Below are 14,862 nucleotides of genomic sequence, written 5' to 3' on the forward strand. Positions count from 1 at the left end.
ATCGATTCTATCGTACCATCGTATCCAGGTGGTGGACCATAGTTTCCATCGTACCATCGTTTCCAGGCGGTGGACCATCGTTTCCAGGCAGTGGGCCATCGTTTCCAGGCAGTGGACCATGGTTCCCAGGCAGTGGACCATGGTTCCCAGGCAGTGGACCATGGTTTCCAGGCAGTGGACCATGGTTCCCAGGCAGTGGACCATGGTTTCCAGGCAGTGGACCATGGTTTCCAGGCAGTGGACCATGGTTCCCAGGCAGTGGACCATGGTTTCCAGGCAGTGGACCATGGTTCCCAGGCAGTGGGCCATGGTTTCCAGGCAGTGGACCATGGTTTCCAGGCAGTGGACCATGGTTCCCAGGCAGTGGACCATGTTTTCCAGGCAGTGGACCATGGTTCCCAGGCAGTGGGCCATGGTTTCCAGGCAGTGGACCATGTTTTCCAGGCAGTGGACCATGTTTTCCAGGCAGTGGACCATGGTTCCCAGGCGGTGGACCATGGTTTCCAGGCGGTGGACCATGGTTTCCAGGCGGTGGACCATGGTTTCCAGGCAGTGGACCATGGTTTCCAGGCGGTGGACCATGGTTTCCAGGCAGTGGACCATGGTTTCCATGGTTTCCAGGCAGTGGACCATGGTTTCCATGGTTTCCAGGCAGTGGACCATGGTTTCCAGGCGGTGGACGATGGTTTCCAGGCAGTGGACCATGGTTTCCATGGTTTCCAGGCAGTGGACCATGGTTTCCAGGCGGTGGACCATGGTTTCCAGGCGGTGGACCATGGTTTCCAGGCAGTGGACCATGGTTTCCATGGTTTCCAGGCAGTGGACCATGTTTTCCAGGCAGTGGACCATGTTTTCCAGGCAGTGGACCATGGTTTCCAGGCGGTGGACCATGGTTTCCAGGCGGTGGACCATGGTTTCCAGGCAGTGGACCATGGTTTCCATGGTTTCCAGGCAGTGGACCATGGTTTCCAGGCAGTGGACCATGGTTTCCAGGCAGTGGACCATGGTTCCCAGCTGTCTCAGCTCCTACTACACTGAAACACTGATGCTCCAGGTTGGATTTGAGGGTTTTCGTGGTTTAAAGAGGATCGCGTCACTTTGCTGTGTCTGCAGTCTTGTTTGCTATCATGAAGGGTTAACTGCATCACGTGACCACGTGAGGAAGTGACAGGAGCAACAGAAGCACGTTGTGGCGGCTTCCTGCAGTAACAGGCCGCTTGTGGCGGCTGCTTCCGTCTTGACGCCTCTGACACGGTGGCGCAGTGGGAAGCTGCTGCGTCTGGAGGACAAGCTCCTACCTGAACATGATGCCTTTCTTTGGAAAGTCAGGGAATTCCCGGATGTGCCTGCGGACCAGCTGGAGTTTGGATTCCCGCACGGCTGCTTCCATGCTGCTCTGCTGCTCTGCTGCTGCTGCTGCTGCTGCTCTTCTGCTGCTGCTGCTCTTCTGCTGCTCTGCTGCTGCGTCTCTGCTCACCCGTCCGATCACTGACCGCTGCTCTCAGCGGATCGATCGATCGATCCACATGCTTCTTTTTCTGCTGCCAAGATGTGTGCACACTGATACACTACTGCCCCCTTCTGGACTCCAGGACGCATGCTGGATGCGGCAGCCTGTCATTCATTCACTCAACCATTCATTCACTCAACCATTCATTCACTCACTCACTCACTCACTCACTCACTCACTCACTCACTCACTCACTCACTCACTCACTCACTCACTCACTCACTCACTCATTCATTCATTCATTCATCATCAAAGAGAGAAGTTGAGCTCCATCCAGGTTGAGCAGAGTTTAATCCATATAAATATGATTAGTTATCATTGTAACACTGTTGAACCGTGTTAAACCTCGCTGAGTCGGCACGTTTTCAATGAGTGAATCAGAGAAATATATCAGGATTTGGTTTCTTCAGGCAGAAATAATGTAAATAAAAAACTGAAGATAAAAACATACAGTATTCACGTCCTCAGATTTATATATACAGGATACACGTGTGTCTCCCCCTTGAACTGCTACCTTATCGTGGTGGGGGGGTTTGAGTACCTGAATGGTTCTAGGAGCTATGTTGTCGGGGGACTTGCCCCCCCAGTAGGGTCTCCCAAGGTAAACAGGTCCTGGGTGACGGGTCAGACTAAAAGCAGTTCAACACACCCCTATGGACAACCAACTAAAGAGAAGAGTGACGTCGCCTGGTGAGGTTCAGCCGGGGCCCCACCCTGGAACCTCACCCTGGAGCCCCACCCTGGAGCCTCACCCTGGAACCTCACCCTGGAGCCTCACCCTGGAACCTCACCCTGGAGCCCCACCCTGGAGCCCCACCCTGGAACCTCACCCTGGAGCCTCACCCTGGAACCTCACCCTGGAGCCCCACCCTGGAGCCTCACCCTGGGCAGCCGACGGCAGGGGCCTCGACGACCCGATCCCCGGACCCAGACTCTGGCTTTTGGGACATGGAACGTGACCTCGCTGGGGGGGAAGGAGCCCGAGCTTGTGAGGGAGGCTGAGAGATACCGTCTAGATATAGTCGGGCTCACCTCCACTCACAGCTTGGACTCTGGAACCCAGCTCCTCCACAGGGGCTGGATACTCCACTTCTCTGGAGTTGCCCGCAGTGTAAGGCGGCGGGCTGGAGTGGGCTTGCTTATTGCCCCACAGCTCAGCCGCCATGTGTTGGAGTTCACCCCGGTGAACGAGAGGGTGCAGCTGCAGGGTCTCTGGCGCCTGTCATGGCGGCAATCCCCGAACCCGGTGGTGGAAACCGGAAGTAAGGGATGCCGTCAAGCTGAAGAAGGAGTCCTACCGGGCACTGTTAGCTCATAGGACTCCCGAAGCAGTCGACAGGTACCAGCAGGCCAAGCGAGCTGCAGCCCGGGCTGTGGTGGAGGCAAAAACTGGGGTCTGGGAGGAGTTCGGGGAGGCCAGGGAGGAGGACTTTCGGTCGGCCTCGAGAAAATTCTGGCAAACCGTCCGGCGCCTTAGGCGGGGGAAGCAGTTCTCCACCAACACTGTTTACAGTGGAAGTGGGGAGCTGTTGACCTCAACTGGGGATACCGTTGGGCGGTGGAAGGAATACTTCGAGGACCTCCTCAATCCCGCCACCACATCTTCCATTGAGGAAGCAGAGGCTGGGTTCTCAGAGGTGGACTCGTCCATTTCCCAAGCTGAAGTCACCGAGGTTGTTGTGAAGCTCCTCGGTGGCAAGGCACCGGGAGTGGATGAGATTCGCCCAGAGTTCCTTAAGTCTCTGGATGTGCAGGGACTGTCGTGGCTGACTCGTCTCTGCAACATCGCGTGGCGGGCGGGGACAGTACCTCTGGACTGGCAGACCGGGGTGGTGGTCCCTCTCTTCAAGAAGGGGGATCGGAGGGTGTGGTCCAACTACAGAGGGATCACACTCCTCAGCCTCCCCAGGAAAGTCTACTCCAGGGTACTGGAGAGGAGGGTCCGGCCGTTAGTCGAACCTCGGATCCAAGAGGAACAATGCGGTTTTCGTCCTGGTCGTGGAACACTGGACCAGCTCTAGACCCTCCACCAGGTTCTCCTGATGGTGGAACACTGGACCAGCTCTATACCCTCCACCAGGTTCTCCTGATGGTGGAACACTGGACCAGCTCTAGACCCTCCACCAGGTTCTCCTGATGGTGGAACACTGGACCAGCTCTAGACCCTCCGCCAGGTGCTCCTGATGGTGGAACACTGGACCAGCTCTAGACCCTCCGCCAGGTGCTCCTGATGGTGGAACACTGGACCAGCTCTAGACCCTCCACTAGGTGCTCCTGATGGTGGAACACTGGACCAGCTCTAGACCCTCCACCAGGTGCTCCTGATGGTGGAACACTGGACCAGCTCTATACCCTCCACCAGGTTCTCCTGATGGTGGAACACTGGACCAGCTCTATACCCTCCACCAGGTTCTCCTGATGGTGGAACACTGGACCAGCTCTAGACCCTCCACCAGGTTCTCCTGATGGTGGAACACTGGACCAGCTCTATACCCTCCACCAGGTTCTCCTGATGGTGGAACACTGGACCAGCTCTAGACCCTCCACCAGGTGCTCCTGATGGTGGAACACTGGACCAGCTCTAGACCCTCCACCAGGTTCTCCTGATGGTGGAACACTGGACCAGCTCTATACCCTCCACCAGGTTCTCCTGATGGTGGAACACTGGACCAGCTCTAGACCCTCCACCAGGTGCTCCTGATGGTGGAACACTGGACCAGCTCTAGACCCTCCACCAGGTTCTCCTGATGGTGGAACACTGGACCAGCTCTATACCCTCCACCAGGTTCTCCTGATGGTGGAACACTGGACCAGCTCTAGACCCTCCACCAGGTGCTTGAGGGTTCATGGGAGTTCACCCAACCAGTCCACATGTGTTTTGTGGATCTGGAGAAGGCGTTCGACCGCGTCCCCCGAGACGTCCTGTGGGGGGTGCTCCGGGAGCATGGAGTCCGGGGTCCCCTGTTGAGGACTGTCTGGTCCCTGTACACCTGTCTCTCTCTCCCTCCATCTGTTTCTCTCTCTCTCCCTCTATCTGTCTCTCTTTCCCTCCATATGTCTCTCCCACCATCTGTGTCTCTCTGGTAGGATAAAACCTGCTGACTTTACTGAAACACACCTGGACTCTGTCAACTAGCTTCATTAGCTCATAACCTGCCAGTAACCTGCCAATACCAGTACTGGTGCTGATGGGAGGAAGACGTTCTTAATACGTTGAGAGGAGCTCATGTTTTAGGGATTCATTGGGGCGACACACGCCGTAACTTGGTTATAGGTTTTTAAACTATATATGTTTGCTGGTTGACTGAGTAGCAGGTTGTTCAGTTATGATCAATCAGTGATTCCTGCTGCCAGATACAACCTCTCAAACCTCTCAAACATTTACAGTTAGTCAGGGAAAAAAACCAAACATTAGCACCAACGAAGAAACGGGACATGAGAGCAAGAGAGAGGGAGAGAGAGACAGAGAGAGAGAGAGAGAGAGAGAGAGAGAGAGAGTGTCAGGAGTCACACACCTCGCTCCAGCACCGGATCCTCTCTGACACTCCTGCAGGCAATCAGCTGATTGATTGTCAAGCAGTCTTAAGCCCTGCAGTGAGGAGGGTCCGGGGCCAGAGGATTGTCTTGGTCTTCAGTCCGTGTGGAGAGTTCCCCCGGGTCTCCTGTTGGCTGCTGCCGCAGGTGAGTCGGTGTTGTCCTCCCTGGGGTGGTTCCCGTTCCTGTTCCGTCCCGGTTCCAAGAAGTTTCCCCGTCCGGGTCCCGTCCCGGTTCCAAGAAGTTTCCCCGTCCGGGTCCCGTCCCGGTTCCAAGAAGTTTCCCCGTCCGGGTCCCGTCCCGGTTCCAAGAAGTTTCCCCGTCCGGGTTCCGTCCCGGTTCCAAGAAGTTTCCCCGTCCGGGTCGCGTCCCGGTTCCAAGAAGTTTCCCCGTCCGGGTCGCGTCCCGGTTCCAAGAAGTTTCCCCGTCCGGGTCGCGTCCCGGTTCCAAGAAGTTTCCCCGTCCGGGTCCCGTCCCGGTTCCAAGAAGTTTCCCCGTCCGGGTTCCGTCCCGGTTCCAAGAAGTTTCCCCGTCCGGGTTCCGTCCCGGTTCCAAGAAGTTTCCCCGTCCGGGTTCCGTCCCGGTTCCAAGAAGTTTCCCCGTCCGGGTCCCGTCCCGGTTCCAAGAAGTTTCCCCGTCCGGGTTCCGTCCCGGTTCCAAGAAGTTTCCCCGTCCGGGTTCCGTCCCGGTTCCAAGAAGTTTCCCCGTCCGGGTTCCGTCCCGGTTCCAAGAAGTTTCCCCGTCCGGGTCCCGTCCCGGTTCCATCCCGGTTCCAAGAAGTTTCCCCGTCCGGGTCCCGTCCCGGTTCCAAGAAGTTTCCCCGTCCGGGTCCCGTCCCGGTTCCATCCCGGTTCCAAGAAGTTTCCCCGTCCGGGTCCCGTCCCGGTTCCAAGAAGTTCCCCCGTCCGGGTCCCGTCCCGGTTCCAAGAAGTTTCCCCGTCCGGGTTCCGTCCCGGTTCCAAGAAGTTTCCCCGTCCGGGTCGCGTCCCGGTTCCAAGAAGTTTCCCCGTCCGGGTCCCGTCCCGGTTCCAAGAAGTTTCCCCGTCCGGGTTCCGTCCCGGTTCCAAGAAGTTTCCCCGTCCGGGTCCCGTCCCGGTTCCAAGAAGTTTCCCCGTCCGGGTCCCGTCCCGGTTCCAAGAAGTTTCCCCGTCCGGGTCCCGTCCCGGTTCCAAGAAGTTTCCCCGTCCGGGTCCCGTCCCGGTTCCAAGAAGTTTCCCCGTCCGGGTCCCGTCCCGGTTCCAAGAAGTTTCCCCGTCCGGGTCCCGTCCCGGTTCCAAGAAGTTTCCCCGTCCGGGTCCCGTCCCGGTTCCAAGAAGTTTCCCCGTCCGGGTCCCGTCCCGGTTCCAAGAAGTTTCCCCGTCCGGGTCCCGTCCCGGTTCCAAGAGGCCCCAGAGATTCCCCGGGTTCCATCCCGGTTCCAAGAAGCCCCCGAGAGTTCCCCCGGGTCCCGTCACCGTTCCAGCTCCTCTTTCCCTGTTTCCACAATAAAACGTTGACGTTTGCAAACAATTCCCTGCTTTGAGGTCTGCTTCTGGGTTCTAGCTCCACGCGCCGGCTCCCCGCCGTGACAGAGAGAGAGACAGTTTTGGAAAAGATGGGCACATTTTCCTGAATAGAAATTAAAAGCTTTATTTATATTGTGGTTTTGATTGTTTAAAAAATAAATCAGTGTTTGACACCTGATTGGTTACTGAGTTTTAATAGTTCAAAACTTGTTCAGTTCAATGTGTGTATAAGACGAGTCATTACACTGAGCAGACGACACTTTCTATTCTTTCTTGTCTTTGTTTTTATGTTTGCTGGTAAAGTAATCCAAAAGTAACTAAAAGTACTCTGGTATGTAACTTTTTTATTTTAGTACTTAGAGTAAGTTACTGATTAAATGTTTTGACAAGTAACTTGAAATTGTAACGGATTACAGTTTTCAAGTAACCTTCCCAACCCTGTGTTGACAGAAATGTGAGAGGTGTACTCATTTTATGAAGATATCTGATGAGATATATGGCTCAAGCATAAATTATAAATCAGCTTGAGGCCAGTCAGTTAAAAATGCTCTTTTTCTTAAAATGACTTCTTTTTTAAGCCAAGATGTCATAGATACTGTAACGTGTTCTACCATGTGATACATATGATGTATTTTCACTGTTATTTAAACTGTATACACTATTACTTTAATGTATATTACTCCATTTTCCATTTTATTCAGTGTTAGTGGTCATTAGTCATTAATTATTGTGTTGTTTTGGTGCTTGTTCTGCTGGATCACATAGATTTGCACCTGGAGGAATGTCAATAAATATACTACTATAGCTCTGAGATGTCCACGGTACAGTTGAAGTGAAACATAAAATACTCCATAAAGCAACAATACAAAGGAGAAAACACACAAAGTAAAAGCAAATTTATTGTTCTTTATTCAGTCATTGTCACGGATACGGACAGGACCCAAGTGCAGGACTGAGGCTGAGTTCAATCAAGTCCTTTATTTCATGTTGACAGCACTTGACTCAATCACTGGACAGGACAGACGAGACATGGTAGACTAACAAACCAACAATGAACAAACACAGACAGGACATATATATAGGGCAGGGTGATGATTGGAATGTGGCCACAGGTGAGGTGCTGGAGCGCCCAGACCTATGGCCCGCCCACTCTTAAAGGAGACCTCAACCTACACCCTGACAGTACCCCCCCCCCCCCCCCCCCTCCACGACCGGCTCCAGACGGCCCAGGCATCTCAGGATGCTGCCTGTGGAAGTCCATGATCATGCCTGGGTCCAAGATGTCCCTAGCAGGTACCCAGGCACGTTCCTCAGGGCCATACCCCTCCCAGTCAACCAGGTATTGAAACCCCCGCCCAAGCCGGCGAGCTGCCAGGAGCCGCCTGACTGAAAAAACCTCCTCACCCTCTACAATACGGGGGGGAAGAGGGAACCAGGGGGCTTTCCCAGGCAGGTTTAACCTTCGACACATGAAAGGTGGGGTGGACACGAAGCGAGCGGGGCAAACGAAGGCGGACTGCAGAGGGACCAACCAGCTTAATTATTGGATAAGGTCCAATAAACCTTGACGCCAGCTTCTTTGCGTCTGAGCGGATAGTCAGGTCCCGGGTGGAGAGCCACACACGCTGACCAACATCGTACGTTGGTGCGGGAACCCGGCGCCGGTCTGCAAGCCGCTTGCGCTCTGCAGAGCATTGCAAGAGCTTGCTTCTGGCCTTAAGCCAAGCGCGCTTGCACCGCCGCACCATCGCCAGAGCTGACGGAACACTAACCTCCGACTCCAGGGCAGGGAACAGGGGAGGTTGGTAACCATACACACACTCAAAGGGAGACAGACCAGTGGACGAACAGGGCAGGGAATTGTGGGCGTATTCCACCCAGACTAACTGCCTGTACCAAGCAGCTGGGCTGTCAGAGACCAGACAACGAAGGATGGACTCCAGCTCCTGGTTCACCCGCTCTGTTTGGCCGTTAGACTCTGGGTGGTACCCGGACGAAAGGCTCACCGTAGTACCCAACAGCCTGCAAAACTCCCTCCAAAACCGAGACACGAACTGAGGCCCCCTGTCCAAGACAATGTCCCGCGGGAACCCATGAAGGCGGAACACCTGCGTGAGCATGACCTCTGCCAGCTCCTTGGCTGATGGGAGTTTCGCTAGGGGCACGAAGTGGACCATCTTAGAGAACCGGTCCACTACGGTGAGGATGGTGGTAAACCCTTCCGCGTCCGGGAGGCCAGTTACAAAGTCAATGGACAGGTCTGCCCATGGTCGGGTGGGTACCGGGAGCGGCTGCAGCAGACCAGAGGGGCTAGACCGCGAGGTCTTGTTACGAGCACAGACAGGGCAAGCCCGGACATACTCCCGGACCTCCCTGTTCATCTCTGGCCACCAGAAGCGCTGTTTCACCACAAACATGGTGCGCTGAGTTCCTGGGTGGCACGACAGCAGGTTAGTGTGAGCCCATTGAATAACACTAGATCGTACCGGGGGACACACAAACAGGCGATTGGGAGGACAACCTGGCGGCACCGTCACCCCCTCCAGAGCCCTCCGAACCTGCTCCTCAATCTCCCACGTCACCGCCCCCACCACACAGGTCGGAGGTAAAATTGGCGTGGGGGAACGAGGAGCAGGATCCGGCTCAAAGACCCGGGAAAGGGCGTCAGGCTTCACATTCTTAGACCCAGGCCGATATGAAACCACGAAGCTGAACCTGGTGAAGAACAGCGCCCACCGAGCTTGTCGAGAATTTAGTCTCTTGGCTGACTTGATGTATTCGAGGTTCCTATGGTCGGTCCATACTCACAAACGGGTGCTCAGCGCCCTCCAGATAGTGTCTCCACTCCTCCAGCGCAGCCTTGATGGCCAGGAGCTCGCGATTGCCAATGTCATAGTTCTCCTCAGCCGGGGTCAGCCGCCTGGAGAAAAAGGCACATGGGTGCAGCTTCCCATCCTCACTGCTGCGTTGAGAGAGCACTGCCCCGACACCGACATCTGATGCATCCACCTCCACCACAAACTGCCATGCTGGATCCGCCACACTAAGCACGGGAGAGGAGGTGAACCTGGCCCTGAGCTCAGAAAAAGCCTGCTCAGCTGAGGGACCCCAAGCAAAGGGGACCTTGGGGGAAGTCAAGGTATGTAGAGGCGCTGCGATGGAACTGAATCCCCTGATAAACCGCCGGTAGAAGTTAGCAAACCCCAAAAATCGTAATAATTGCTTGCGGCTACCCAGGGTCGGCCAATCAGCTACAGCCCTGACCTTCTCTCTGTCCATCTCCACCCTCCCCTCTGAGATGACGTGTCCAAGAAACGAAACTGTGGGAGCATGAAAAACACATTTCTCGGCCTTGACAAACAAGTCGTTGCTCAGAAGACGCTCCAAAACAAAACGAACATGACTGACATGACTGGCTAGATCTGACGAAAAAATCAAAATGTCGTCGAGGTAAACGAACAGAAACTTATTCAATGCGTCTCTCAGCACATCATTTACGAGATTCTGGAACACTGCAGGGGCATTGCATAACCCGAAAGGCATCACCAGATACTCGCAGTGGCCAGAAGGTGTGTTAAACGCCGTCTTCCACTCGTCCCCGTGCCTAATCCGGACCAGGTGGTAAGAATTGTGCAAGTCCAGCATAGTAAAGATCCTGGCTCCCTACAGGCGCTCAAAGGCCGAAGTCATGAGGGGTAGTGGGTAGCGGTTCTTAACGGTTATCTCATTGAGGCCCCTGTAGTCAATGCACGGTCGAAGGGTCTTGTCCTTCTTTGCCACAAAGAAAAATCCCGCCCCTGCAGGGGAGGACGAGGGTCTGATTATCCCAGCCTTTAAGGTGGACTCGATATAATCCTTCATGGCCTGATTCTCGGGTTGTGACAGCGAGTAAATGCGACCCTTGGGGGGAGTGGTACCTGGCAATAAGTCAATGGCACAGTCATAAGGACGATGCAGTGGCAGGGATGTCGCCTACCCCTTATTGAACACCTCCCTTAGATCGTGGTAGCAGCTGGGAACTCGCTCGAGGTCCGGATACACAGGAACCTCCACAGCTGCTACCTTAACTCCCGACACTGACCGACAATGCTCGGAACAATCCCCTCCCCAACTCAAAATAACCCCCGACTCCCAGTCAATATGGGGCTTGTGTAAACATAACCAAGGGAGGCCCAGGATAACTGGGTAGGACGGACTTAAACCTAAATGAAAAGAAATCTCCTCAAAATGGGAGGGACCAAACAATAACTGAACAGAAAGAGTCTTTTTATCAATAGAGAATATCTTACGTCCGTCTAAAGCAAAAGCCTTCAAGGGCAATGATAACAGTTCCGTGGGGATATTATGTCTCTCAGCCCACTTAAGGTCCATAAAGTTCTCATCTGCACCTGAATCAATGAAAACATCAATGTCCAAGGTGGTGTCGGCATACCTCAGTTGAGCCGGCGTGAGTCTTCTTAAAGGCGCAGTGGAGGAGTTCTTAAGACTCACCGGGGCCCTCCTGAACCCAGGTGAGCCTGTCCCTTTAAGAGGACACGCTGCAGCTCTGTGCCCATGCTGACCACAGTGCAAACACAGGCCGTCGGTCAGGCGCCGATGCCGCTCCTGCGTGGAGATGCTGGTGCGGCCAACCTGCATCGGCTCCTCCGGAGGTTGTGCAGCACTCGGGACTTGCTCCTGCTGGGAGGCGGGGCGGAGAGGGGCGTGATCCTCTCGTGCGTTCCTGGATTCTCCTCCCCCCTGGTCAGTCTGCCTCAGGCGATCACGGACCGTCAGACGATTCTCCATCTTGACCGCCAGGGCAATGAGGGAGTCCAAGTCGTCGGGGAGATCCCTCAGGAAGAGCTGGTCGCGAACCGGGCTGGCCAGCCCGTAGAGGAAGGTGTCCCGCAGTGACGCATCGTTCCAAGCGCAGTCTGCGGAGAGGGTGCGAAACTCAATCGCGTAGTCAATCACCGACCTCCCTCCTTGACGCAGCGCTGCCAGCACTCGAGCCGCCTCCTGTCCGCTGGGACGCCGATCGAAGATCTTCGACAGCGCGGCTGCGAACTCGTCCACCGAGTCACACAGCCGGGATTGGCGGTTCCATTCCGCGGTGGCCCAAGCCTCCGCTCTGCCGGACAGGTGGGAGATGATGTACGCGACCCTCGACCTCTCTGTTGGAAACGCGCCCGGCTGCATCTCGAAGTGGAGACCACACTGGACCAGGAAGGGTCGCGAATCCTCGGAGTCCCCCGAGAAGTGCGCTGGGCTTGAGAGCGGTGACGGCGGCATCACGAGGTCGGCAGCGGCGGCAGCTGGCGGCACTGCGGCGGCAGCGGCAGCTCGAACCTCTGGGACCGAGAGGCGGGTGATGAGCTGCTGGAGGTGACCGGTGAGTTGGTTCACTTGACTTTCCACTGACGTGTGTCGATGAGAAAGGTCGTGGAGACCCGCCGTTAACCCAGACAACTGCTCGTCGTGTTGAGTGAGCCGGTGTTCCTGCTGACCAACTGCTCGTAGCAGCTGGTGACCAGAGTCCGCTGGGTCCATGATGGTTGGTTTGTTCTGTCACGGATCACGGACAGGACCCAAGTGCAGGACTCTGGAGGCAGGCTGGATTCAAACAAGTCTTTTATTTCATGTTGACAGCACTTGACTCAATCACTGGACAGGACAGACGAAACATGGAAGACTAACAAACCAACAATGACTGAACACAGACAGGACATATATATAGGGCAGGGTGATTACAGAAAGTGGCCACAGGTGAGGTGCTGGAGCGCCCAGACCTGTGGCCCGCCCACTCTTAAAGGAGACCTCAGTCCAAGTTCCTGAGAGTCATGTGTGTGGCATTCGAAATATCCTTGATCATGTCAACGATTTCTTTACCAAACGTTCACATCTCCAATATTATAAAAGAAAAAATTTAAATGGCTCGAAAGGTGATTAATTTTCTGGCTCATCCAGGATTATTTCTTTACACGAGACTTTATACTGCAGACCAGCCTGTTACTCCTCCCTCATGTCCAGTACTGAAGGACCTGTTCCTCCATGTCCAGCACTGAAGGACCTGTTCCTGCTCCCTCATGTCCAGTACTGAAGGACCTGTTCCTCCATGTCCAGTACTGAAGGACCTGTTCCTGCTCCTCCATGTCCAGTACTGAAGGACCTGTTCCTGCTCCCTCATGTCCAGTACTGAAGGACCTGTTCCTGCTCCCTCATGTCCAGCACTGAAGGACCTGTTCCTCCATGTCCAGTACTGAAGGACCTGTTCCTCCATGTCCAGTACTGAAGGACCTGTTCCTCCATGTCCAGTACTGAAGGACCTGTTCCTGCTCCCTCATGTCGAGTACTGAAGGACCTGTTCCTGCTCCTCCATGTCCAGTACTGAAGGACCTGTTCCTGCTCCCTCATGTCCAGTACTGAAGGACCTGTTCCTGCTCCCTCATGTCCAGTACTGAAGGACCTGTTCCTGCTCCCTCATGTCCAGTACTGAAGGACCTGTTCCTGCTCCTCCATGTCCAGTACTGAAGGACCTGTTCCTCCATGTCCAGTACTGAAGGACCTGTTCCTGCTCCTCCATGTCCAGTACTGAAGGACCTGTTCCTGCTCCCTCATGTCCAGTACTGAAGGACCTGTTCCTGCTCCCTCATGTCCAGCACTGAAGGACCTGTTCCTGCTCCCTCATGTCCAGTACTGAAGGACCTGTTCCTGCTCCCTCATGTCCAGTACTGAAGGACCTGTTCCTGCTCCCTCATGTCCAGCACTGAAGGACCTGTTCCTCCATGTCCAGTACTGAAGGACCTGTTCCTCCATGTCCAGTACTGAAGGACCTGTTCCTGCTCCCTCATGTCGAGTACTGAAGGACCTGTTCCTGCTCCTCCATGTCCAGTACTGAAGGACCTGTTCCTGCTCCCTCATGTCCAGTACTGAAGGACCTGTTCCTGCTCCCTCATGTCCAGTACTGAAGGACCTGTTCCTGCTCCTCCATGTCCAGTACTGAAGGACCTGTTCCTGCTCCCTCATGTCCAGTACTGAAGGACCTGTTCCTGCTCCTCCATGTCCAGTACTGAAGGACCTGTTCCTGCTCCCTCATGTCCAGTACTGAAGGACCTGTTCCTGCTCCCTCATGTCCAGTACTGAAGGACCTGTTCCTGCTCCCTCATGTCCAGTACTGAAGGACCTGTTCCTGCTCCCTCATGTCCAGTACTGAAGGACCTGTTCCTGCTCCTCCATGTCCAGTACTGAAGGACCTGTTCCTGCTCCCTCATGTCCAGTACTGAAGGACCTGTTCCTGCTCCCTCAGGTCCAGTACTGAAGGACCTGTTCCTGCTCCCTCATGTCCAGTACTGAAGGACCTGTTCCTGCTCCTCCATGTCCAGTACTGAAGGGCCTGTTCCTGCTCCTCCATGCCCAGTACTGAAGGGCCTGTTCCTGCTCCTCCATGTCCAGTACTGAAGGACCTGTTCCTGCTCCCCCATGTCCAGTACTGAAGGACCTGTTCCTCCATGTCCAGTACTGAAGGGCCTGTTCCTTCATGTCCAGTACTGAAGGGCCTGTTCCTCCATGTCCAGTAGTGAAGGGCCTGTTCCTCCATGTCCAGTACTGAAGGGCCTGTTCCTGCTCCTCCATGTCCAGTACTGAAGGACCTGTTCCTCCATGTCCAGTACTGAAGGACCTGTTCCTCCATGTCCAGTACTGGAGGACCTGTTCCTCCATGTCCAGTACTGAAGGACCTGTTCCTCCATGTCCAGTACTGGAGGACCTGTTCCTCCATGTCCAGTACTGAAGGACCTGTTCCTCCATGTCCAGTACTGAAGGGCCTGTTACTCCATGTCCAGTACTGAAGGACCTGTTTCTTCATGTCCAATACTGAAGGGCCTGTTCCTCCATGTCCAGGACTGAAGGACTTGTTCCTCCATGTCCAGTACTGAAGAGCCTGTTCCTTCATGTCCAGTACTGAAGGGCCTGTTACTCCATGTCCAGTACTGAAGGGCCTGTTCCTTCATGTCCAGTACTGAAGGGCCTGCTCTTCCATGTCCAGTAGTGAAGGGCCTGTTCCTTCATGTCCAGTACTGAAGGTCCTGTTCCTTCATGTCCAGTACTGAAGGGCCTGTTCCTCCATGTCCAGTACTGAAGGGCCTGTTCCTTCATGTCCAGTACTGAAGGGCCTGTTCCTCCATGTCCAGTACTGAAGGGCCTGTTGCTCCATGTCCAGTACTGAAGGGCCTGTTCCTTCATGTCCAGTACTGAAGGGCCTGCTCTTCCATGTCCAATAGTGAAGGGCCTTTTCCTCCATGTCCAGTACTGAAGGGCCTGCTCTTCCATGTC

At 54.9% G+C, this 14,862-nt stretch overlaps 1 protein-coding gene across 1 annotated transcript in view; it reads right to left on the minus strand.

The window, feature by feature from the left end:
• Window positions 1–1,530, minus strand: part of aprt (adenine phosphoribosyltransferase) — a 7,792-nt gene extending 6,262 nt beyond the window's left edge. The window contains exon 1 of the mRNA XM_080507980.1: window positions 1,299–1,530. Within this exon, the coding sequence (XP_080364106.1) occupies window positions 1,299–1,390 (92 nt within the window). The 5' untranslated portion in view covers window positions 1,391–1,530. The remainder of the gene's footprint in view (window positions 1–1,298) is intronic.
• Between the last annotated feature and the right edge of the window lie 13,332 nt (window positions 1,531–14,862).

This window comes from Blennius ocellaris, assembly GCF_963422515.1.
Source record: "Blennius ocellaris genome assembly, chromosome: 13".
Lineage (NCBI taxonomy): Eukaryota > Metazoa > Chordata > Actinopteri > Blenniiformes > Blenniidae > Blennius > Blennius ocellaris.